Source organism: Sapajus apella, unplaced genomic scaffold (assembly GCF_009761245.1).
Source record: "Sapajus apella isolate SASKATOON/1434 unplaced genomic scaffold, GSC_monkey_1.0 scaffold65, whole genome shotgun sequence".
Classification (NCBI taxonomy): domain Eukaryota; kingdom Metazoa; phylum Chordata; class Mammalia; order Primates; family Cebidae; genus Sapajus; species Sapajus apella.
The window spans coordinates 2,787,215-2,811,645 of record NW_022437005.1 but is presented as its reverse complement, the minus strand read 5'-3'; the positions used below and the strand labels follow the sequence as shown (position 1 = coordinate 2,811,645).

The 24,431-nt window shown below is 40.9% G+C and overlaps 1 protein-coding gene and 1 long non-coding RNA gene across 3 annotated transcripts in view; both read right to left on the bottom strand.

Annotated features, from left to right (window-relative positions):
- MACROD2 (mono-ADP ribosylhydrolase 2) overlaps window positions 1–24,431 on the bottom strand; it is a 2,030,631-nt gene that overhangs the window by 143,525 nt on the left and 1,862,675 nt on the right. For both annotated transcript variants that reach the window (XM_032248219.1, XM_032248220.1), the window contains exon 11: window positions 23,847–23,930. In XM_032248219.1, coding sequence (XP_032104110.1) covers window positions 23,847–23,930 — 84 coding nt within the window. The remainder of the gene's footprint in view (window positions 1–23,846; window positions 23,931–24,431) is intronic.
- On the bottom strand, window positions 10,233–21,607 carry LOC116530208. Its single transcript, XR_004259876.1, has 2 exons — window positions 21,556–21,607; window positions 10,233–10,332 (listed from the first exon to the last, which is right to left on the bottom strand). It is a non-coding gene; the product is annotated as an uncharacterized LOC116530208 (long non-coding RNA).

Here is a 24,431-nt window from a genome sequence, read left to right as displayed (position 1 = left end):
CTTGATCTGGCTCTCTTTTAGTCTGTTATTGGTGTATAGGAATGCTTGTGATTTCTGCACATTGATTTTCTATCCTGAGACTTTCCTGAAATTGCTTATCAGTTTAAGGAGATTTGGAGCTGAGATGATAGGGTCATCTGCAAATAGAGACAATTTGACTTCCTGCTTTCCTAATTGAATACCGCCCCCCTTTTTTTTCTTGTCTAATTGCTCTGGCTAGAACTTCGAATACTATAGTGAACAGGAGTGGTGACAGAGGGCATGACCACTCTTTTTTCTCTAATGTTGCCTTCTTATTTTATTTCATTGAGTTGATCTTCAGTCTCTGATATCCTTTCTTCTGCTTGGTCGATTCAGCTATTGAAACTTATGTATGCTTTGTGAAGTTGTCGTGTTTTGTTTTTCAGCTCCATCAAGTCATTTATATTCTCCAAGCTGTTTATTCTCGTTAGCATTTCATCTAACATTTTTTCAATGTTCTTAGTTTCTTTGCATTGGGTTAGAACATGTTCTTTTAGCTCAGAGAAGTTATTTATTACCCACCTTCTGAAGCCTATTTCTGTCAATTCATCAGACTTATTCTCCATCCAGCTTTATTCCCTTGCTGGTGAGGGGTTGTGATCCCTTGGAGGAGGAAAGCCATTCTGGTTTTTGGTGTTTTCATCCTTTTTGCACTGGTTTTTACCCCACTGGATTTATCTACCTGTGGTCTTTGTACTTGGTGACTTTCAGGTGGGGTCTCTGAGTGGACATCCTTTTTGTTGATGTTGAAGTTATTTGTGGGTTTTTTTTTTTTTTTTTTCCTGCTAACAGTCAGGCCCCTTGGCTATGGGACTGCTGGAGGTCCACTTCAGACCCTGCTTGCCTGGTGATCACCTGTAGCAGCTGCAGAACAGTAAAGGTTGCTGCCCATTTCTTCTTGTTATCTTCATCCCAGAAGGGTACCTACTAGATGTCAGCCTGAGCTCTCCTTTATGAGGTGTCTCTTTGGATATATGGAAGTCAGGGAGCTGCCTGAGGTGACAGTCTGTCCCTTATAGGAGCTCAAGTGCTAAGTTGGGATCTCCATTGTTCCTTTCAAAGCTGCTGGGCAGGTACATGTAATTCTGCTGCAGCAGAACTCATAACCGCCTTTTTTTCCAGGTACTCTGTCCTGGGAAGGTGGAGCTTTATAAGTTCCTGACATGCTGCTGCCTTTTTTCAGAGATGCCCTGCCCAGCAAGGAGGTGGCCTAGTCACAGTCTGCCAGCAGAGGCATTGCTGGGCTGCTGCAGGCTCTGCCCTGCTGCTGTATGAACTTCCTTGCAGTTTTGTTTATAGAGGTATTGTTAGAACTGCCTTGGCAGTGGCGGTCTGCTTTGGCAGTGGCGGTCTGCCTTGGCAGTGGCAGTCTGATGCCCTTTCCCCCACCAAGCTGGACCATCCTGGACCCAGCTGTGCTTGCTGCAAAACTCTCAGTCCAGAGGGTTTCAGATTGCTGGTCTTTGTGGGGGTGGGACCCACTGAGCCAGATCACCTGGCTTCCTGTTTCAGCCCCCCCCCCATTTTTTTTTCAGTTGGATGGGTGGCTCTGTATCCAGGCATTTCAGGCAACAGCTGAAACAGCCGTCCAGATTTGTGTGAGTTTTTGTGTGGTGACCCACAATGCCAGCTGATACAGCTGTGCTGGAAACCTGTGGAGTTTGGGCAGTAAAGTCTCCTTGTCTGTGGGCAGTAAAGACTTGTTGTGAAATGGGGTGATCACTCACCCTCTGGGTTGTTCTCACTGGGAACTGCACTCCAGAGCTCTTCCTATTTGGCCAACTTGGATCTCTCTTTTTTTGTTTCCTTTTCTTGATACAGAGTCTCACTTCATCACCCAGGTTGGAGGGCAGTGGCACAACCTTGGCTCACTGCAACCTCTGACTCCCAGGTTCCAGTAATTCTCCTGCCTCAGCCTCCCAAGTAGCTGGAATTACAGACACGCACCACTACACCTGGCTAATACTTGTATTTCTAGTCTCAAACTCCTGACCTCAAGTGGTGTGCCCGCCTTGGCCTCCCAAGGGCTGGGAATCCAGTGGTGAGACATCATGCTCAGCCCACTTACTATTTCCTCTACTGGAAAACTCTTCCCAAAGAGCTGTCTGGCTTACCCCTTTGTTTTTCAGGTTGCTTCTCAAATAGAAACTTAATAATCAGAGCTAACATGTTTAAAACCTAACCCTATTGTCTCCTAATTTCTCCCCACCACACATGTGCACGTGTGCACGTACACACACACACACACACTCTCACTCTCACTCTCCCACACTCATATACACTAGGGAATGCCCCAGTGTATGGGACTTAGAGAATGTGAGTATTAAGGCATTTTCCATTGTGAGAAGGGCTGAATCTACCTGAGAGTAACCACAGGTTCCATTTGACTGGGCACGATTCCAATTTATGCATATTGTCATTGGCATTTGTTAGCAATGATGCCTTTCACTCTTAGAGGTGACCCAGTTTGGTGATAAGGTATATGGACCCTCACACTGATAGAGAAACAGTTTAGTATGAGTATGGACAGAACTCTCGATTGTTCATGTTCTCTTCTCTTCTTGGGCAGTTTTTCTAACCCAAGTCTCAGTCCTCATGATTTTTCTCCATGGCTCTCGGCATGAGGTCTCCCATGAAGTTGCTCTCACAACGTCAGCTAGGTCTGCAGTCACCTGGGGGCTTTCTTGGGACTGCAGGATCTGACTCCAAGAGGGCCCACTTACATGACTTATAACTTGGTGCTGGCTGCCAGCAAGGGACCTCAGCTCCTTGCCATTAGGACTTCTCCACTGAGCTGCTGGAGGGTCCTTGGACATGGCCTACCTTATGCCAGAGCAAGTGATCCAAGAGGGCACAAGGTAGAGGCCACCTTTTATGACCTAAATTTTCACACATTAGCATGAGATACTCTGGCCCAGAACCTCAAGATACGCCACTCAAATTCCTGACTGACAGAAACTCCAAGATAAGTGCTTATTGTTGTTTGAAGTTTTAGGATAAATTTTCAGGCAGCAATAGATAAATGGTGGCAAATGCTATATTATTTGACTTAAACATTTTGTCTATTTTTACCTGCCAACCCCTAATGTCAGATCCCTTAGAATATAATCACCAAGAGAGTAGGGGCTTTTATTATACAGAGACTATAAGCCCCCAAAAGGTTAGGGCTTCTATTATATATAGAACACAAGCACCAAGAAAGCAGGGGCTTATTAGACATTCACATGATGCATGTATTAGATATTGTGTTCGGGGCTTAGAACAATACCTACATTGTCAAATGGTAGGCATTAAAAGTATGTGGAATGAGTGCTTGGAGAAACTAAATGGTGAACAGCTACGCTGATGCGGTTGCAGAAACGATGCTGTGGATGTTTCTGCAGTAACATCATTTTGCACAACTACAGAGGACCTCATTCACGCTGGATTCCATGTGAATGGAGACTTCTGGGAACACAGCTCCAGGGAAAATTAACTTTGGCCTGTGGATCACTGGATGGGCTTTGGGGGGCCTCCCCCAGGGTTCCATATTTTGAGAAACACTTACCAGGGAAAGAAGACCGCAAGCAGTAAGAATAAAGCCCAGTCAGAAAAGAGATTCTTGGTCCCAGCATCTTACAGAAATAGCGGAGAGTCAACAGGTCTCAAGGGCTCATGAGGGCCAAACACTGTCTCAGTGGCGAGATCTGAACCGAGGGCCAATAAGTAGAGACCACCTCTTTCCTCATGCCCCTGACCTAACCTGGTACTCTCCATAAAGTCTTACAAATGGTAAATGGAGACCGAGAAATGACTGAGGTGTGTGGTCGTGTAAATATTGGAGATAGGCTTCGGATGCTCTTTGGCTTACAACGGAGTTGTGTCCTGATAAACCCATTGCAGTTTGAAAATATTGTAAGCAAAAATGCATTTAATACACCTAACTTGCACAGATGGGCGTTTCGTAGACGTGATGAAATGCAAAAACACAAAACACAATATCCAAAAACTGCTGGCAACACAGGCCACTGTAGAGTGCAGGATCAGTTGTTTACTGTGGTGATGGTACAGCTGACTGGGGGCTGTGGCTCGCTGTGCAGCGTCGTGAGAGACTATTCTATTGAGAGTCCAGGAGAACATCAAAATTCAAATCCAAAGTAAGATTTCTACTGAATGCTATTGCTTTCACACCATCAAGTCGAAAAATCCTAAATCAAACCATTGTAAGTGCGGGACTTTCTGTGGTTTCTTGGGAATCTGGACTTGAAGGAAGGAGAATAGAGATCAGGTTTGAAGAAAGTCCATTTGGGACGGGAGTTAGTGTAACTGGGAGCTGGAGTGGGGAGGCATGCACAGTGTGCTGAGTGAACCTCAGGGAGAGAGGAGAGAAACCCAGTGAGATGTGCAATGCCAGTAGTGCATTTAAAACTGTATCTCTGCTTGTAGAAGTATTTTGTTCATGCTAAAAGGACTTTGAAGCATTAATAAACAAGGCAGAGGAGTTTGTGGTGGGAGGGAGCTCTGCTTTCAAATGCAATATACTCACTGACCAGCTCTTCTGTCCAGTCAGTATGCCCACTGTTTTCCATAAATCATCTTACATACATTGCCCTGCAGTCCTACAAGATCGGGGTTTCCTTCTGTCTATTTCATGTATGAAGAAACTGAGTCTTGGGTTAGAAAAACTGCCTAAGAAGGAAGGAGAATGTGGGCAATTGAGAGTTCTGTCCATACTCCTACCAAAATGTTTCTCTATGGGTATGAGGGTCCATATACTTTATCACCAAACTGGGTCACCTCCAAGCGTGAAAGGAATCATTGCTAACGAATGCCAATGACAAAATGCATAAATTAGGATCATGCCCTGTCAAATGGAACCTGTGGTTACTCTGCCCAGGTAGATTCAGCCCTTCTCAAGATGGAAAATGCCTTAATACTCAAATTCTCTAAGTCCCATTTGAAATCCTAGAGCTGACTCTGAAACAGGACTCTGTGGTCTGCTTAATGGGTAAATGTGGGGAGCACCAGCAAAAATGAAACAGGGTCCTTCAACTAGTTTGTGGTGGGGGATAGTTCAGAATGTCCTGGAATCAAGCAGAATATTAAAAAATATGATTAAAGCAAGATGGTGGTATAGGCATTTATTGTATTCGGATTTTCACCGTGGAAAACTACACATTTTGCTTAAATTATTGATATTTTAAGGTCTAGAGGATAAAACAAGGCTTTTCTTCAGGAGAAAGCTGCTTTTCCTGATTCCTGCTATTTTGCTTAAAGCTGGTCAATCACTAAGCTCATTTGAGTGATGGCAAAGTCAAAATTATGACTGCCTGATTTTACTCTTCACTGCACTTGTCAAAAAAATTAAATGAAAAATCGTGCTTATGAATATAATGCATGAACTGCTGCATGGCATTCTGAAAGATAGAATGTCCCTTATGTCCAGCCACTTACAAGACAGCATGTCACACGATACTTTAATATGCAAAGAAAATAATGGGGCAGGAAGAAAATTCTGCCTCTCAGGAAATACAAGGTACGTGCTACAAATGGTTCATGTATTCAGAAAAATTTAGTAAAATAATTATAATAACTTTAATATTATCATTAGATCTCTCAACTGGCTTAGTGCTTTCTACTTTCCAAACATTTCCACATACAATTTCATCTGACAAAAGACATCATTAATATTTTAAAGTGCAATATAGGTCTGCTTGATTTAGAACTGCAAGGGTCCAGTTTCCTGAGGAATGAGCATCCCATATATGCTTATTGAATATTCTGTGTAAAGGCAATTGTGGAACTAGAGTCAAAGTGCTAGTGCTTTCTGTAAAAATATGATGGAAAAGTGCCATTTTTACCAAAAGCCACCAAAGGCTTTGGAGATAGAGGTAAGGAGAAAATTACTGTTTGAAACATGCTACTGAACTTAGCAGCATATATAGTCCATTTAGTTCTTTTTTTTTAATGAAAGTGTGTTTTATAAATATAAAAAAATTCATTATATGTGTGTATGCAAACTCAATGACACACATTTAGAAAGCAGAATATTAAACTCTTCAGAACTCAACTGTGCTGCTCCTTCACTCCTCCAAGATCATTTCTGAGGTCAACTTCATATGTATCTTTACAGACTAAGTATTAGAAATGCATGTAAGTGTATAGATACACATAAATGTGTATATATGCACACATATGTATATATGTGCACACATGTATATGTGTATATGTGTGTGTATACAGACATGTGTGTGTGATTAGATAGGTAAATACATGCATACATAGATACTTAGTACATACCTAGAGATATATATACACACACATATATATGTATGTGCATACATACATACACATAGCATATACCTACAGATATGCAAACACATATATGTATATATACATACATGCATATACATGTCTATACATATAGCTAGCACATACCTACAGACATACATATGCACACATATAGGTTTGTGTATACACATATACATACCTATATGTGTGTGTGTGCATATATCTGTAGATATGTGTTGTCTATATGTACGTACATATGTATGCATCTATATACTTTTTTTTAAAAATTGTACTTTAGGTTCTGGGATACATGTGCAGACCATGCAGGGTTGTTGTATAGGTACATACATAGCAATGTGGTTGGTTGCCTCCATCCCCCCATCACCTATATCTGGCATTTCTCCTCATGTTATCCCTCACTAACCTCCCCACCCTCCTGCTGTCCCTCCCCTGGCTACCCCCAACAGACCCCAGTGTGTGATGACTCCCTGCCCTGTGTCTATGTGTTCTCGCTGTTCAACACCCATCTATGAGTGAGAACATGTGGTATTTGATTTTCTGTTCTTGTGCAAGTTTGCTGAGAATGATGGTTTCCAGATTCATCCATGTCCCTACAAAGGACATGAACTCGTCATTTTTTATGGCTATAGTATTCCATGGCATATATGTGCCACATTTTTCTTGTCCAGTCTATCATCAATGGGTGTTTGGGTTGGTTCCAGGTCTTAGCTATTGCAAACAATGCCACAATGAACATACGTGTCCATGTGTCTTTATAATAGAATGATTTATAATCTTTTGGGTATATATCCAGTAATGGGATTGCTGGGTCAAATGGAATTTCTATTTCTAGATCCCTGAGGAATCATCACATTGTCTTCCACAATGGTTGAACTAATTTACACTCCCACCAACAGTATAAAAGTGTTCCTATTTCTCCACATCCTCTCTAGCAGCTGTTGTCTCCAGATTTTTTAACGATGGTCATTCTAATTGGCATGAGATGGTATCTGTGTGGTTCTGATTTGCATTTCTCTAATAATCAGTGATGATGAGCATTTTTCATTTGTTTGTTGGCCTCATATATGTCTTCTTTTGAAAAATGTCTGTTCATATCCTTCTCCCACTTTTGGATGGGTTTGTTTTTTTTCTTGTAAATCTGTTTTAGTTCTTTGTAGAATCTGGAGATTAGCCCTTTGTCAGATGGGTAGATTGCAAAAATTTTTTTCCCATTCTGTTGGTTGCCAGATCACTGTAATGATTGTTTCTTTTGCTGTACAGAGGCTCTGGAGTTTAATTAGATCCCATTTGTCTATTTTGGCTTTTGTTGCCAATGCTTTTGGTGTTTTAGTCATGAAGTCCTTGCCTATGCCTATGTCCTGAATGGTTTTGCCTAGGCTTTCTTCTAGGGTTTTTATGGTGTTAGGTCTTAAGTTTAAGTCTTTAATCCATCTGGGGTTAATTTTAGTGTAAGGTGTCAGGAAGGGGTCCAGTTTCTGCTTTCTGCACATGGCTAGCCAGTTTTCCCAATAGCATTTATTAAACAGAGGATCCTTTGCCCATTGCTTGTTTTTGTCAGGTTTGTCAAAGATCAGATGGTTGTAGATGTGTAGTGTTGCCTCTGAGGCCTCTGTTCTGTTCCATTGGTTTATATCTCTGTTTTGGTACCAGTACCATGATGTTTTGATTACTGTAGACTTGTAGTATAGTTTGAAGTCAGGTAGCTTGATGCCTCTGGCTTTGTTCATTCTGCTTAGGATTGTCTTGGCTATGTGGGCTCTCTTTTGAAGTTTAAGGTTATTTTTTCCAGTTCTGTGAAGGTCACTGGTAGCTTGATCGGGACAGTGTGGAATCTACAAATATCTTTGTGTAGTGCAGCCATTTTCACAATATTGATTCTTCCTAACCATGAGCATGGAATGTTTTTCCATCTGTTTGTGTCCTCTCTTATTTCCCTGAGCTGTGGTTCGTAGTTCTCCTTGAAGAGGTCCTTTACATCCTTTGTTAGTTGTATTCCTAGGTATTTTATTCTCTTGGTAGCAATTGTGAATGGAAGTTTGATCATGATTTAGCTCTCTTTTAGTCTGTTATTGGTGTATAGGAATGCTTGTGATTTCTGCACATTGTATCCTGAGACTTTCCTGAAGTTGCTTATCAGTTTAAGGAGAGTTGGGATTACATATCTTTTCAAAAAACCAGCTCCTGGGTTTACTGATTTTTTTTCAGTTTTTTTTTTTTGTGTCTCTATCTCCTTCAGTTCTGCTGTGATCTTAGTTATTTCTTGTCTTCTGCTAGCTTTTGAGATTTTTTGATCTTGCTCCTCCAGCTCTTTTTTAATTTTGATAATAGGGTGTCGATTTTAGATCTTTCCTTGCTTCTTATGTGGGCATTTAGTGCTATATTTCCCTCTAGACACTGTTTTAAATGTGTCCCAGTGATTCTGGTATGTTGTGTCTTCATTCCTGTTGGTTTAGAAGAACATGTGTATTTCTGCCCTCATTTCATTATCCATTCGACATTCAGGAGCCAGTTGTTCAGTTTGCATGAAGTTGTGTGGCTCTGAGTTAGTTTCTTAATCCTGAGTTCTAATTTGATTGCACTGTGGTCTGAGAGACTGTTTTGATTTCCATTCTTTTGCATTTGCTGCGGAGTGATTTACTTCCAATTATGTTGTCAATTTTAGAGTAGGTGCAATATGGTGCTGACAAGAATGTATATTCTGTGGATTTGTGGTGGAGAGTTCTGTAGATGTTTATTAGGTCTACTTGGTCCAGATCTTAATTTTCTGTCTCATTGATTTGTCTAATAGTGACAGTGGAGTGTTAAAGTCTCCTACTGTTAATGTGTAGGAGTCTAAGTCTCTTGGTAGGTGTTAAGAATTTGCTTTATGTATCTGGGTGCTCCTGTATTGAGTGCATTTATGTTTAGGATCATTAGCTCTTCTTGCTGCATTGATCCTTTTACCATTATGTAATGCTCTTCTTTGTCTCTTTTGATCTTTGTTGGTTTAAAGTCCACTTTATCAGAGACTAGGATTGCAACTCCCACTTTTTTTTTTTTTTTTTTTTTTTTTTGGCTCTCCATTTGCTTGGTAAATTCCTCCATCCCTTTATTTTGAGCCTACCTGTGTCCTTGTACTTGAGATGGGTTTCCTGAATACAGCACATGGATGGGTTTTGACTTTTTATCCAATTTGCCAGCCTGTGTCTTTTGATTGGGGCCATTGGCCCATTTACATTTAAGGTTAATATTGTTATGTGTGAATTTGATTCTGCCATTTGATGGTAGCTGAATGTTTTGCCCATTAGTTCACAAATTTTCTTCATTGTTTCAATGGTCTTTACCATTTGGTACATTTTTGGAGCGGCTGGTACTGGTTGTTCCTTTCCTTGTTTAGTGCTTCTTTCAGGAGCTCTTGTAAGGCAGGCCTGGTGGTGATGAAATCTCCCAGCAATTGATTGTCTGTAAAGGATTTTATTTCTCCCTCACTTATGATGCTTAGTTTGGTTGGATATGAAATTCTAGGTTGAAAGTGCTTCTCTTTAACGATACTGAATATTGGCCCCCATTCTCTTCTGGCGTGTAGGGTTTTTGCTGAGAGATCCACTGTGAGTCTGCTGGGCTTCCGTTTGTGGGTTACTTGACCTTTCTCTCTGGCTGCCCTTAGCATTTTTTCCTGCATTTCAACCCTGGTGAATCTGAAGATTATGTGCCTTGGGGTTGCTCTTCTGGAGGAGTATCTTTGTGGTGTTCTCAGTATTTCCTGGACTTGAATGGTGACCTGCCTTGCTAGGTTGGGGAATTTCTCCTGGACAATATCCTGAAGAGTGTTTCCCAGCTTGGATTCATTCTCTCCATCATACTCAGGTACACCTATCAAACATAGGTTAGCTCTTTTCACGTAATTCCCTATTTCTTGGAGGCTTTGTTCATTTCTTTTCACTCTTTTTTCTCTAATTTTGCCTTCTCATTTTACTTCATTGAGTTGATCTTCAATCTCTGATATCCTTTCTGATGCTTGGTCAATTCAGTTATTGAAACCTGTGTATACTTTGTGAAGTTCTCATATTTTCAGCTCCATCAGGTCATTTATATTCTTCTCTAAGCTGTTTATTCTCCTTAGCATTTTGTCTAACCTTTTTTCAAGGTTCTTAGTTTCTTTACATTGGGTTGGAACATGGTCTTTTAGCTCAGAGAAGTTTGTTATTACCCACCTTCTGAAGCCTGTTTCTGTCAATTCATTAGACTCATTCTCCTTCCAGCTTTGTTCCCTTGCTGGTGAGGAGTTGTGATCCCTTGGAAAAGGAGAAACGTTCTGGGTTTTGGTGTTTTCATTCTTTATGCACTTGTTTCTTCCCATCTTTGTGGCTTTATCTACCTGTGGTTGTTGTAGTTGGTGATTTTTGGATGGGGTCTCTGAGTGGACATCCTTTTTGTTGATGTTGAATCTATTTCTTTCTGTTTTTTAGTTTTCCTTCTAACAGTCAGGCCTCTCTGCTGTAGGACTGCTGGAGGTCCACTCCAGACCCTGCTCACCTGCGGGGGCTGGAAAACAGTAAGGGTTGCTGCCGGTTTCTTCTTCTGTTATCTTCATCCCAGAAGGGTACCCACCTGATGTCAGGCGGAGCTCTCCTTTATGAGGTGTCTCTTTGGGTATACGGGGGTCAGGGAGCTGTTTGAGAAGGCAGTCTGTCCCTTATAGGAGCTCAAGTGCTGTGCTGGGAGCTCTGTTGTTCTGTGCAGAGCTGCTGGTAGGTACATTTAAGTCTGCTGCAGCAGAACTAATAACTGCCTCTTTTCCCAGATGCTTTGTCCTAGGAAGGCCAGGCTTTATTTTTAAGTTCCTTATATGCTGGTGCGTTTTCTCAGTTGCCCAACATGGAGATAATCTAGTCACAGTCTGCCAGCAGAGGTGTTGCCCAGCTGCTGCGGGCTCTGCCCAGCTGTTATGTGAACTTCCTTGAGGTGTTGTTTATAGAGGTATAGTTAGAACTGCTATGGTATTGGTGGTCTGCCTCAGTAGTGGTGGACTGCCTTGGTAATGGCAGACGCCCTCCCCCCCAATAAGCTGGGCTGTCCCCAGTCCAGGTGCACTTGCTGCAAAACTCTCAATCCACAGCATTTCAGATTGCTTGTTTTGTGGGTATGGTACCCAACAAGCCAGATTACCTGGCTCCCTGTCTCAGCCCCCTCCCCTTCAGTTGAATGGGTGGCTCTCTCTCCCAGGTGTTCCAGGCACCAGTTGAAATGGCTGCCTAGATTTGTGTGAGTTTCTGTGTGCCAACCTGTGGCACTGGCTGAAACAGCCATGCTGGAATTTCGTGGCACTTTTTGGCCTGGGAATCTCCCGGTATATGGGCAGTGAAAACTTGTTTGGAAATGTGGTGATCACTCACCCTCTGGATTGTTTTTGCTGGGAACTGCATTCCAGAGCTGTTCCTATTTGGCCATCTTTGCATCTATATAATTCTTGAATACATGGTTGAGCTGGTGCTTTTGTAAGGGAAATTCTTAGTAATGAGAAATGACAAAAGTGCCTGGTTCAAGAGTTCTAAGCAAGCACTGAAATCAATAGTTGCTTTGAGGCATCTGCCAACCCCAGGTGACCTAGACTCAAGAACAACAGTTCTCAAGTTTAAGCATGCATCTTCAGATGGAGAGCTTTTGAGAACACAGATTACTGGGCCCCTCTTCAGGTTTCTGATGCAGTAGGTCAGGCATGTGAACCCAGAATTTGTATTACTTTTGTTTTTTTGTTTTTAAGACTGAGTCTTCCTGTGTCATCAAGGCTGAAGTGCAGTGGCTTGATCTTGGCTCACTGCAACCTTTGCTTCCTGAGTTCAAGCAACTCTTGTGCCTCAGCCTCCCAAGTAGCTGGGATTACAGGTGTGTGCCACCACGCTCAGCTAATTTTTGTATTTTTTGTAGAGATGGTGTTTCACCGTATTGGCCAGGCTGATCTCAAACTCCTGACCTAAAGTTATCTGCCCGCCTCAACCTCCCAAAGTGCTGGGATTACAAGCGTGAGTTTCTGGGTGATGCTGATGAATGCAGATTCAAGAACACTCTGGAGAACTATTTAGAGCTTGGATTTGAATGAGCCACATGTGTGAGACATGGAGGGACCCACGTTAGGGTCATGAGTATAGTGGGAGATTTGACAACATCAGTTTTAGCATCGAGTGCAGAGAAAAAGGAAGAAAATCTCTGTTGAGATGTCCTAATCTTATACATGGACTAACACAGGTTTAAGGGACATTAGCCAACAAAATAAAAACAAAAACAAAATCTTTAGCCAAATATGAAGTTGAATGTATTGCTAAGGTAATATCTTCAGGTATCTCAGAAAACCAAGTGTAAATAAATGAGCTCTTAAAGCAATATCAAAAACGTTTCCATAAGTAAAAGTCCAAGGAGCATGATAGTCAAAAAGGCAAACATACAAGGAAGTAACCAAATGCATAAGTTTCCAGAATCAATAAACTGCAGAATCAGACTTGCACACTAGAGATATTAAAATTTATGATGCAGATTATTAAAGGTGTTTTATGTGTTAATTAAAAATGGCCAGGAATATTTAAAAAGGAACCAAAGGAAACCTATAAAAAGAGAAAACTATAATTAGAAATTCAGTGAAGAGTTAAACATTAGATTAAATAAAGTTGAATAGAAAATTAGCAAGTTAAATGACAGACTTGAAAAAAATTAACCGGAAGGCAGCAGAGAGTGAACAGACACAGAGGACAGAAATGCGATATGGGTGAAGAACAGAGAAAGAAGAGGAAGTAATAGATTAGAAGTGATATTTGGTGAAGTGCTATGTGAAGATTTTTCAGAACTAATGGAAGATGCCCATTCCCAGATACAAGGAACAAATTCTAAGAAGGATAAATAAAAAGGAATCTATAACTAGGCACATTATAGTAATACTGTGGAACACAAAAGATAATGAGTAGATTGTCAAAGCAGACAGAAAAAAGTGATAAGCTTAAAAGAAGCAAAAACAGACTGAAATATTACTTAACTACAGGGTATCTTCAAAATGTTGCAAGAAAATAACCACCAACTTCAAATTTTTACCCACCAATATTGCCTTTAAAAGAATTATGCAAAATAATACCATTTTCAGACAAATAAGGCCTGAGAGACTTTCACAAAAAGAACCTGTAGAGAATTGACTTCTGAAAGATAAAGGAAGAAATGTAAAAAAAGCATGTTTTATTAAAGGTGCTAAGTTTTCTACAATAATATTTTTTCAACTTTTTGTAAGAAAAAAATGATCTAAATTATTGGGAGTCAGAATCAATGCAACTGATACTAACTAGGCTTTTTTTCAAACAATTCTTTCTATGCCTTGCTGGTTCATAGTTGCAGATGACAGCCAATCAATTAGTATCATGAAATTATGAGTAATTTCCTTATTGGTATGGTGTTGAGTTTGTGAAACCAAAGTACACAGTGGTTCATGGAATTTTAATAAAAGTGACAATGCTATGTTCAGAAGTACACAGTGTAAAATGCAAATATATTTAAAAATTGTTTGATTTTTAATTTTGATCAATATCTTAGCAAAATATTTACTAAAGTAATAATGCTTCACTCAAGGTTATAATGTTGGCAATATTTCTTCCTTCAAAAACGTTGTTCTAATTTCCAGGAAAGAGAAATAGAAAAGGATTACAGAAGCTGAGCTTTTCTAGGAAAAAAAGAAAAAAAAAAAAAAAGGATTTTGACATTATCAAACTGTGTGGACTTGGGCAAGTTAAAGAAGCATTTGCAGCCCGTACTTTTAAAAAATTCTGTAGAATGAGAAAATTTGACCATATGTTCTCAAAATTTTTCTTCTAAATCTAAATACAGTTACTATGACTATATATGCTGGAAAATCTAGGTGAGTTTGTTTCCTAGAACCCTTTCTGAAAATGTGCGTTATCAGGTAAAAGGAGATCTGTGAGGAGTTCCTGTGAGGGTGGGAAGTAAACCAGGGAACCCTAAAGGAGAGAAGTGAGATGGGGTTAAGTGTTGGGGCATTAAGTTGAGTGACCTAGAAATAAAAATACCAGGAGCTTCTCTTACTAAAAAAAAAAAAACAAAATGACCAAGCTAGAAAAACATTGATAACTCTAAGCTGGGAAGACGATCTAGAGAGAAGAGTTGCGATTAGTATTAAAATTTGCCCCTCTTCCGGAGATAGCAGATTTCATTTGCATATCCACTAGGAAAGAATGACTGTAACTCTTTGTATCATGACAGAAAATGGAACACATGCAACAATACAATGCATCAATTCAGGGACGTAGTTTATTTTGTCAAAATAGAAATTTTAATAAGTGCCATATGTATGGTAAACCCAGCTGATAGCAGTCACTTAAGCATATCCTGAGAATGAACCATGTGGTGGATGCCCCTCAATGCAGTTTGAAGTTCTCAGCTAGAATCCAGGAGCGGCAACCTTAAGTGTCATTTCTTATCTACAGGGAACACGTGAGCCCCAGGACAGGAACGCAGGCTGTACGAGGGATGGAGACCCTTTATCTTGGGTTAAGTGAAGGTTGCGATTGCATGTTTTTCATAAGTGGTTATGGTCCTCCTGCCCAGGCTGCTGCGACTAGGCTCTCTCCCCTGCATGAAAGCCCCCAGCAAAAGCCCATGTCTCTTTCAGTGATTCTGGGGCTCTTCTTCAGCGTCTCAAACCTGCTGCCATCCCCATTAAAGTTGGGAGGGGTTCAGCACAACAGCACATCAGCCTGTCTGATGACACTCCGTTTCTCACTCCTTGTCCAGCAATTTTTACTTTTTTATTTGTCTTTGAAGCTCTCTTAGGAACAAATGCACAACTCCCAAGTTTCTGGAGAGTGCCTAACATTCACATTTCACCACAGACAGAATGTCCCTGCTAGCAAATCCGGTTACCACATTTTCATCTTTATGATTCAGAGCAGATTGTCAGACCACATAATTACAGGAGGTGAAGCTGTATTGTTGAGTCACATTAGGATTAGGGAATGATGTGCCTGAACAAAGCAACTGATTTGGGAAGTAAAGGAAGTTTTCACACGTTGGAAGGAGTAACTTGGATGAATTCTCTTCTTTAATTAAAGGGGGAAGAACTGCTATAGCTTAATACCCATTATGTGAGGCTCAGAAATAACAACTCACTCAGGCCCTGGAAAACAAGTTTTGACATAGGTTATGGATGTGATGGGAATCACTCACGAGGTAGAGTTTCTTTAGTGGAGGTAGAGTTTCTTTGAGGTAGAGTTTCTTTAGGGGAAAGGTGATTATTGCTTTGCCCCAGCTCATTGCCCAAATGTTGCCTTAAGAGATGGTCTAGAAAACGACTGAGCCTACAATAGCAGATTTGAAAGCCCTGGCTACCCCCACAACTAGGCAGAAACAAAACATAACATCTTGGGTGAATTATTGCAGCTAGCCTTTTCCCTGGTGTAAGTGTTCTGCTCTGAATGATTTTAAACTTTCAAGCGTATTTCCCTGAATTAGGGCCGTGTGTACCCTACCATGGCCATGATTATATTGATGATAATACCCATCACTAATAGAAGGCCAGGCCAGTGCTAGGCACTGTACACATGCTATTTCTAATCTTTACTATCATTAGAAAACGTTCATCCCTTCTTGTCTAGAAGGAGTCACATCCACTTCTGTGCCTTTCTGCACCTCTCCTCACTTACAGTAAGCCTGGGAGAAGGAAACAGTCCTATCTTGCCTCTCTCAGACACACCTGCCTACAGAGAAGGCGTGTCCATGGTCTACTTGTCCTATAACAAGTTGACCAGGGAAGCCTTGGTCTAGGAAGCTGAGGACACGTACACTTGCCTGTAAGGGGTCAGTGGTTAAAGCTTTCCTATTTAGAGCTGAAATCCAGGTTTAGGAAGCCTGTCTGGGGGCAGGGCAGCCAGATGCTCTGGCCTTACCACATTAGTAATCAAGCTAATGCTTTGATCTCCACCTTTCTTTCAGCTTTGTCTTCCCGACTGATTCTGAACTCCCAGGAAGGTGAAAAAGCAGTGGCATTACTTAGCACCTGAAGCCCCAGCAGTCACAGGGATACTGTGCAGTCCTGCAGGTGAGCAGCTTAAGAATTCTTTTCAAGTGAGACCTGCTGCTAGGAGAGAAGTAAGCTGAAAGCGCTCAGCGGCCACACTTTTGAGATCCCCTGTGGCACTGTGCTCCTGCTGAGGCCAGCCACGCTCTCCTGAAACTACTTGCTCCTAGTGACTGGGCATGGGAAAGTGAAACACTAGAACCCAGCTGCTGCTGCCCAGTATAGGCCTCCAGACTACCACAGACTGCGCTGCAGACTGGGGCACTTCCTAGCTGAGCCTCCTTCCTTCTCTCCTTTCAGCTGCTCCTGCTCCACTGCCTGTTCCTCTCCCCTTTATCCTGCACTTCTGCTTCCATCTCAGCATCTTTTTCCCTCAAACCTCAACCTGACACCGTCATCATTATCATACTATTCATTTCTCAGTGGAGGAAGTAGAGCTCCAGGCAAGATGTAAATATGCTCCTTCTTTTCCCCCTTGATTAGTGTGTATATGTGATTATTTAGTCTTCAAAGATGACTTTTTGTTTTGTTTCATACTTTAGGTTCTGGGGTACATGTGCAGGTCATGAAGGGTTGTTGGATAGGTACTTACATGCTTGCTGCCTCCATCCCCCTGTCACCTGTATCTGGCATTTCTCCCCATGTTATCCCTCCCCAACCTCCCCACCCCCTGCTGTCCCTCCCCTGGCTTCCCCCAACAGACCCCAGTGTGGGATGGTCCCCTCCCTGTGTCCATGTGTTCTCATTATTCAACACCCACCTATGAGTGAGAACATGCAGTATTCTTGTGTCAGTTTGTTGAGAATGATAGCTTCCAGATTCATCCATGTCCCTACATAGGACACGAACTCATCATTTTTTGTGGCTGCATAGTATTCCATGGTGTATATGTGCCACATTTTCCTTGACCAGTTTATCATCGATGGGCACTGGCATTGGTTCCACGTCTTTGCTATTATAAACAGTGCCGCAATGAACATATATGTGCATGTGTCTTTATAATAGAACAATTTATAATCCTTTGGGTATATGCCCAGTAATGGGATTGTTGGGTCAAATGGAATTTCTATTTCTAGGTCCTTGAGGGAGCACCACACTGTCTTCCACAATGTTTGAACTAATTTACGCTCCCACCAACAGTGTAAGTGTTCCTATTTCGCTCCACATCCTCTACAGCATCTGATGTCTCCAGATTTTTTTGATGGTCACCATTCTAACTGGTATGAGATAGTATCTGAATGTGGTTTTGATTTGCATTTCTCTAATGACCAGTGATGATGAGCATTTTTTCATGTTTGCTGGCCTCATAAACATCTTCTTTTGAAAAGTGTCTGTACGTATCCTTCACCCACTTTTGGATAGGATTGTTTTTTTCTTGTAAACCTGTTTTAGGTCTTTGTAGCTTCTAAATATTAGCCCTTTGTCAGAGGGGTAGGTTGCAAAATTTTTTTTCCTATTCTGTTGGTTGATGGTTCACTCTAATGATTGTTTCTTTTGCTGTACAGAAGCTCTGGAGTTTAATTAGATCCCATTTGTCTATTTGGCTTTTGTTGCCAGTGCTTTTGGTGTTTTAGCCATGAAGCCCTTGCCTATGCCTATGTCCTGAATGGTTTTGCCTACGTTTTCTTCTAGGGTTTTTATGGTGTTAGGTCTTATGTTTTAGTGCAAGGTGTCAGGAAGGGGTCCAGATTCTGCTTTCTGCACTTGGCTAGCCATTTAATAAATGGCGTTTTCCCAACACCATTTATTAAACGGGGAATCCTTTCCCCATTGCGTTTGTCAGGTTTGTCCAAGATCAGATGATTGTAGATGTGTGCCTCTGAGGCCTCTGTTCTGTTCCGTTGGTCTATATCTCTGTTTTGGTACCAGTACCATGTTGTTTTGATTACTGTAGCCTTGTAGTATAGTTTGAAGTCAGGTAGCGTGATGCCTCAAGCTTTGTTCTTTTTGCTTAGCATTGTCTTGGCTATGCGGGCTCTCCTTTGGTTCCATATGAAGTTTAAGTGGTTTTTTCCAGTTCTGTGAAGGTCATTGTAGTGTTGAATTTATAAATAAACATAAATATTTATAACATTGAATCTATAAATAACTTTGGGTAGTATGGCCATTTTCATGATATTGATTCTTCCAACCATGAGTATGGAATGTTTTTCCATCTGTTTGTGTCCTCTCTTATTTCCTTGAGCAGTAGTTTGTAGCTCTCCTTGAAGGGGTCCTTTACATCCTTTGTTAGTTATATTCCTAGGTATTTTATTTTCTTTATAGCAATTGTGAATGGGAGTTTGCTCTTGCTTTGGCTCTCTGTTAGTCTGTTACTGGTATATAGGAGTGCTTGTGATTTCTGCACATTGATTTTGGATACTGAAACTTTGCTGAAGTTGATTATCAGTTTAGGGAGATATTGGGCTGAGATGATGGGGTTTTCTAAATATACAACCATGTCATCTGCAAATAAAGACAATTTGACTTCCTCCTCTCCTAACTGAATACGCTTTATTTCTTTTTCTTGCCTGATTGCTTGGGCTAGAACTTCTAATATTATATTGAATAGGGGTGGTGACAGAGGGCATCCTTGCCTAGTGCCAGATTTCAAAGGCAATGGTTCCAGTTTTTGCCCATTCAGAATGATATTGGCTGTGGGCTTGTCATAAATAGCTTTTATTATTTTAAGATACATTCCATCAATACCTAGTTTATTGAGACTTTTTAGCATAAGGGGCTGTTGAATTTTTTTGAAGGCCTTCTCTGCATCTATTGAGATAATCATGTGGAATTAGTCTATAATTCTGTTTATAGGTAGATTACGATTATAGACTTGCATATGTTGAACCAGCCTTGCATCCCTAGGATGGAGCCTACTTAATTGGGATGGATAAGCCTTTTGATGTGCTGCTGCATTCAATTTGCCACTATTTTATTGAAGATTTTTGCATGTATGTTAATCATGGATATTGGCCTGAAGTTTTCTCCTTTTGTTGAGTCTCTGCTGGGGTTTTGGTAGCAAGATGATGTTGGTCTCATAAAATGATTTGGGAAGGATTCCTTCTTTTTGAATGCTCTGAAATAGTTTCAGAAGGAGTGGTACCAGCTCCTCTTTGTGTAACTGGTAGAATTTGGCTGTGAACCCATTTGGTCCTGGACTTTTTTTGGTTGGTAGGCTATTACTTGCTGCCTCAAATTCAGCCCTTATTATTGGTCTATTCAGGGTTTCAACTTCTTCCTGGTTTAGCCTTGGGAGGGTGCAAGTGTTCAGGAATTTATCCATTTCTTCCAGGTTTACTGGTTTATGTGCATAGAGTTGTTAGTAGTAATCTCTGATGGTAGTTTGTATTTCTGTGGAATTGGCGGTGATAGCCCCTTTATCATTTTTTATTGCATCTATTTGATTCTTCCTTCTTTTCTTTTTTATTAATCTGGCTAGTGGTCTGTCTGTTTCACTGGTCTTTTGAATATACCAGCTCCTGGATTTACTGATTTTTTGAAGGGTTTTTTGTGTCTCTATCTCCTTCAGTTCTGCTCTGATCTTAGTTATTTCTTGTCTTCTGCTAGCTTTTGAGTTTTTTTGATCTTGCTCCCCTAGCTCTTTCCATTTTGATGATAGGGTGTTGATTTTAGATCTTTCTTTGCTTCTCGTGTGGGCATTTAGTGCTATATTTCCCTCTAGACACTGGTTTAAATGTGTCCCAGAGATTCTGGTATGTTGTGTCTTCGTTCTCATTGGTTTTGAAGAACATCTTTATTTCTGCCTTCATGTCATTGTTTATGCAGTAGACATTCAGGATCCAGTTGTTCAGTTTCCATGAAGTTGCACAGTTCTCGGTTAGTTTCTTAATCCTGAGTTCTAATTTGATGCACTGTGGTCTGAGAGACTGTTTTAATTTCAATTATTTTGCATTTGCTGAGGAGTGATTTACTTCCAGTTATGTGGTCAGCTTTAGAGTAGGTGTGATGTGGTGCTGAGAACAGTGTATATTCAGTGGATTTGGGTGGAGAGTTCTGTAGATGTTTATTAGGTCCTCTTGGTCCAGATCTGATTTCAAGTCCTGGATATCCTTGTTAAAGTCTCCCACTATTATTGTGTCATTAAGAACTTGCTTTGTGTATCTGATTGCTCCTGTACTGGGTACGTACATATTTAGGAGTGTTAGCTTGTTGCATCAATCCTTTTACCATTATGTAATGCCCTTTTTTGTCTCTCTTGATGTTTGTTGGTTTAAAGCCCATTTTATCAGAGACTAGGATTGCAACTCAGTTTTTTTTTTTTTTTTGCTCTCCATTTTCTTGGTAAATCCTTCTTCATCCCTTAATTTTGAGCCTATGTGTGTCCTTGTACTTGAGATGTGTTTCCTGCATACAGCACACTGATGGGTCTTGACTTTGTATCCAATTTGCCAGTCTGTGTCTTTTGACTGGGGCATTTAGCCCATTTACATTTTAGGTTAATATTGTTATATGTGATTTTGATCCTTCCATTTTGGTGCTAGCTGGATGTTTTGCCCATTAGTTGATGCAGTTTCTTCATTGTGTTGATGGTCTTTACCATTAGGTATGTTTTAGGAGTGTCTGGTACTGGATGTTCCTTTCCCTGTTCAGTGCTTCTTTCAGGAGCTCTTGTAAAGCCAGTCTGGTGGTGATAAAATCACTCAGCAATTGCTTGTTTATTTCTCCTTCACTTATGAAACTTAGTTTGGCTGGATATGAACTCCTAGGTTGAAAGTTTTTTTCTTTAAGGATGTTGAATATTGGCCTCCACTCTTTTCTGGATGGTAGGGTTTCTGGTGTGAGTCTGATGCGCTTCCCTTTGTGGGTGGCCCTACCTTTCTCTCTGGCTGCCCTTAGCATTTTCTCCTTCATTTTAACCCTGGTGAAACTGACAATTATGTGCCTGGGGGTGCTCTTCTTGAGGAATATCTTTGTGGTGTTGTCTGTATTTCCTGGACTTGAATGTTGGCCTGCCTTGCTAAGTTCTCCTGGATAATATCCTGAAGAGTGTTTCCAGAGTGTATTCATTCTTCTCATCATAATCAGGTACTCGATCAAACATAGATTAAGTCTTTTCATATAATCCCATATTTTTGAAGGTTTTGTTCATTTCTTTTCATTGTTTTTTCTCTAATAGTGCCTTCTCATTTTATTTCATTGAGTTGACCTTCAATCTGATAGCCTTTCTTCTGCTTGGTATATAAGGCTGTTGTAACTTCTGTATGCTTCGTGAGGTTCTCGTGTTTTGTTTTTCAGCCATATCAAGTCATGTATGTTCTTCTCTAAACCAGTCATTTTAGTTAGCACTTTGTCTAACCTTTTTTCAGGGTTCTTAGTTTCTTTGCTTTGGGTTAGAACATGTTCTTTTTAGCTAAGAGAAGTTTGTTAGTACCCACCTTCTGAAGCCTGTTTCTGTCAATTCATCAGACTCATTCTCCATCCAGCTTTGTTTCCTTGCTGGTGAGAAGTTGTGATCCCCTGGGGGAGGAGAGGTGTTCTGGGTTTTGGTGTTTTCATACTTTTTGCTCTGGTTTCTTGTCATCTTCATGGATTTATCTACCTGTGGTCTTTGTAGTTGGTGACTTTCAGATGGAATCTCTGAGTGGACATCCTGTTTGTTGATGTTGAAGCCATTTCTTTGTTTTTTAGTTTTCCTTCTAATAGACCCCTTTGCTGCAGGGCTGTTGGAGGTCCACTCCAGATCCTGCTTGTCTGAGAATCACCACAGGGGCTGTAGAACAGCAAGTTACTGCTAATTTCTTCTTTTGTTATCTCTATACAAGAAGGGTATCTGCCAAATGTCAGCACCTCCTTTATGAGGTGCCTCTTTGGATATATGTGGGTCAGAGCTCAGGTGCTGTGCTGTGAGCTCTGTTGTTCTGTGCAGAGTTGCCTGGCAGGCACGTTTAAGTTTACTGCAGCGGAATCTATAACCGCCTCTTTTCCCAGGTGCTCTGTCCTGGGAAGGTGGGGCTTTACTTACAAGTTCCTGATATGCTGCTGCCTTTTTTCAGAGATGCCCTGCCCAGCAAGGAGGTAGTCTAGTCCCAGTCTGCCAGGAGAGGTGTTTCTGAGCTGCCATGGGTCTTGCCCAGCTGCTGTGTAAACTTCCTTGCAGTTTTGTTTACAGAGGTATGGTTAGAACTGCCTCAGTAATGGCGGACTGCCTTGGTAGTGGCAGATGCCCTTTTCCATGCAGAGTTTGACCATCTGGGTCCAGCTGCACTTGCTGTGAAACTCTCAAGTCAGAGCATTTCAGATTGCTGATTTTTGTGGGGCAATCTGAAATACTCTGACTTGCCAAGCCAGATCACCTAGCTCCCTACTTTCGGCCCCCTCTTTTTCAGTTGAATGAGCAGCTCTGTCTCCCAGGTGCCACTTGAAACAGCCACCCAGAGCTGTGTGAGTTTTTGTGCGGAAATCCACGGTGCTGGCTTAAACAGCCATTCTGGAAGACTTGTGGCACTTTTCAGCCCAGGAATCTCCTGGTCTGTGGGTGGTAAAAACTGCGGGAGAGGCACAGTATCTGAACCAGAGTGCTAGAGTGGGTGGAAAAGACCCCTATGGCCTCCACTGCGTACGGAGGGGGGGTCCTCCAAGGATATCACTCCCCAGGTGAGGCAGTGCCTACCCTGCCTCAGCTTGCCCTTTCTGGGCTATACCCACTGTGCCACCAGTCCCATTGAGATGCAACTGGTACCTCATTTGGAAATGCAGAGATAACTCACATCTGCACAGTTCTTGCTGGGCACTGCACTCCAGAGCTGCTCCTATTCAGCCATCTTCTATGCTCCCTTTTAAAAGTTTGTACTACTATATCACTTCTCAGCCTTTTGGCTAAGACCAGGTGTAAAAGTCTGTACTACTCTTAGATTTGAGGTTCACGTGAAAACAGCTGATCAACATTTTAAAAGAAAATGTGAAAGAACTGTATGTTGTACTAGTTTGTAAAAGAGAAACAGTGCCATTTCTTCATAAAACTTAGTCCAGTGGGACCTGTCCATTCATTGCAAAAATACAAAGGTATGTAGAATCCTAGAAAATGAAAGAGAATGCTAAAGATGGGAACCATTTCCAGCATTCGTTGTTGAGGTCTGAATCTGGAAAGACTCAGAACGTATTTACCAGAAAAACAAATTTCCCTAGTAAGCCAATATCTGCAGAGCTGGTCATCACATGCAAATCTTGACCTTCACTTTTACGCAATTTTGGAACACATAACTGGTAAGCACTACCTACAATTTTTTGCTTTGCAGACGTGGAAAATACATCACACTGATGAAATTGGAGTTTTTAAATTTTGGTTTTGCCTTAACAAAATAAATTTGAATCAGATTCTTCATCTTCAAACATATTAGAAAAGGATAAAAGAATTTCTCTGTGATATTTTAACCCTTAGGAATAGCTGAACATGAGTATATGTATATATATAATTTAAAGAAGTTTAAATTTAAAGAAGTTTCTTTTCATGGCGTAATTTTCTAAAGGAAGGAGGGACAGCACTTACCCTCACTAGAGTCTTTCAAACATTCTGGCTTCTTTGCTTTGCTCTTCTTGTGGGGTGGAGAGAGGCCTTTTGGCTCTAACCCCTCTGGAATCACAAAGATTTAATATTCTTATTTAAATATTTACAAGTAGGGTTCAAAATTATGGTTAAAGTTTAGAAATGTTTTCTTCTTAGTAAATGTACACACACACTGAATCTTCATCACAGATTCATCTGTCCTCATGGCTGAGTGAAATTCTGGCAAAGACTTGTGGTTCTCCAACCTACATAGACTTAAACTTAAGGCTTACACTAAAACATTTTGTAGACACCATTAGTGATTCACACAAATGTAAAATCTTACACTTATACTTTTTTAAATTTAGAAATTCTCTATAAGGGAACCCTGTTAACTTCTTTTTCTCCAAGAGTTTGATACCAATCTTCAGAGATTGACGATCGTCATTGTGCAATTTCATCTTAGTCCTGAAAGCAGGGGTAGAGGAATGGAGAAAGTAATGGGGCTAGAACTTATCCTGCTTCTATTTAACAAACTGTTTTTAGTAATCCAAATTCTGTATGTCCCCAATTAAATTACTGTACTTC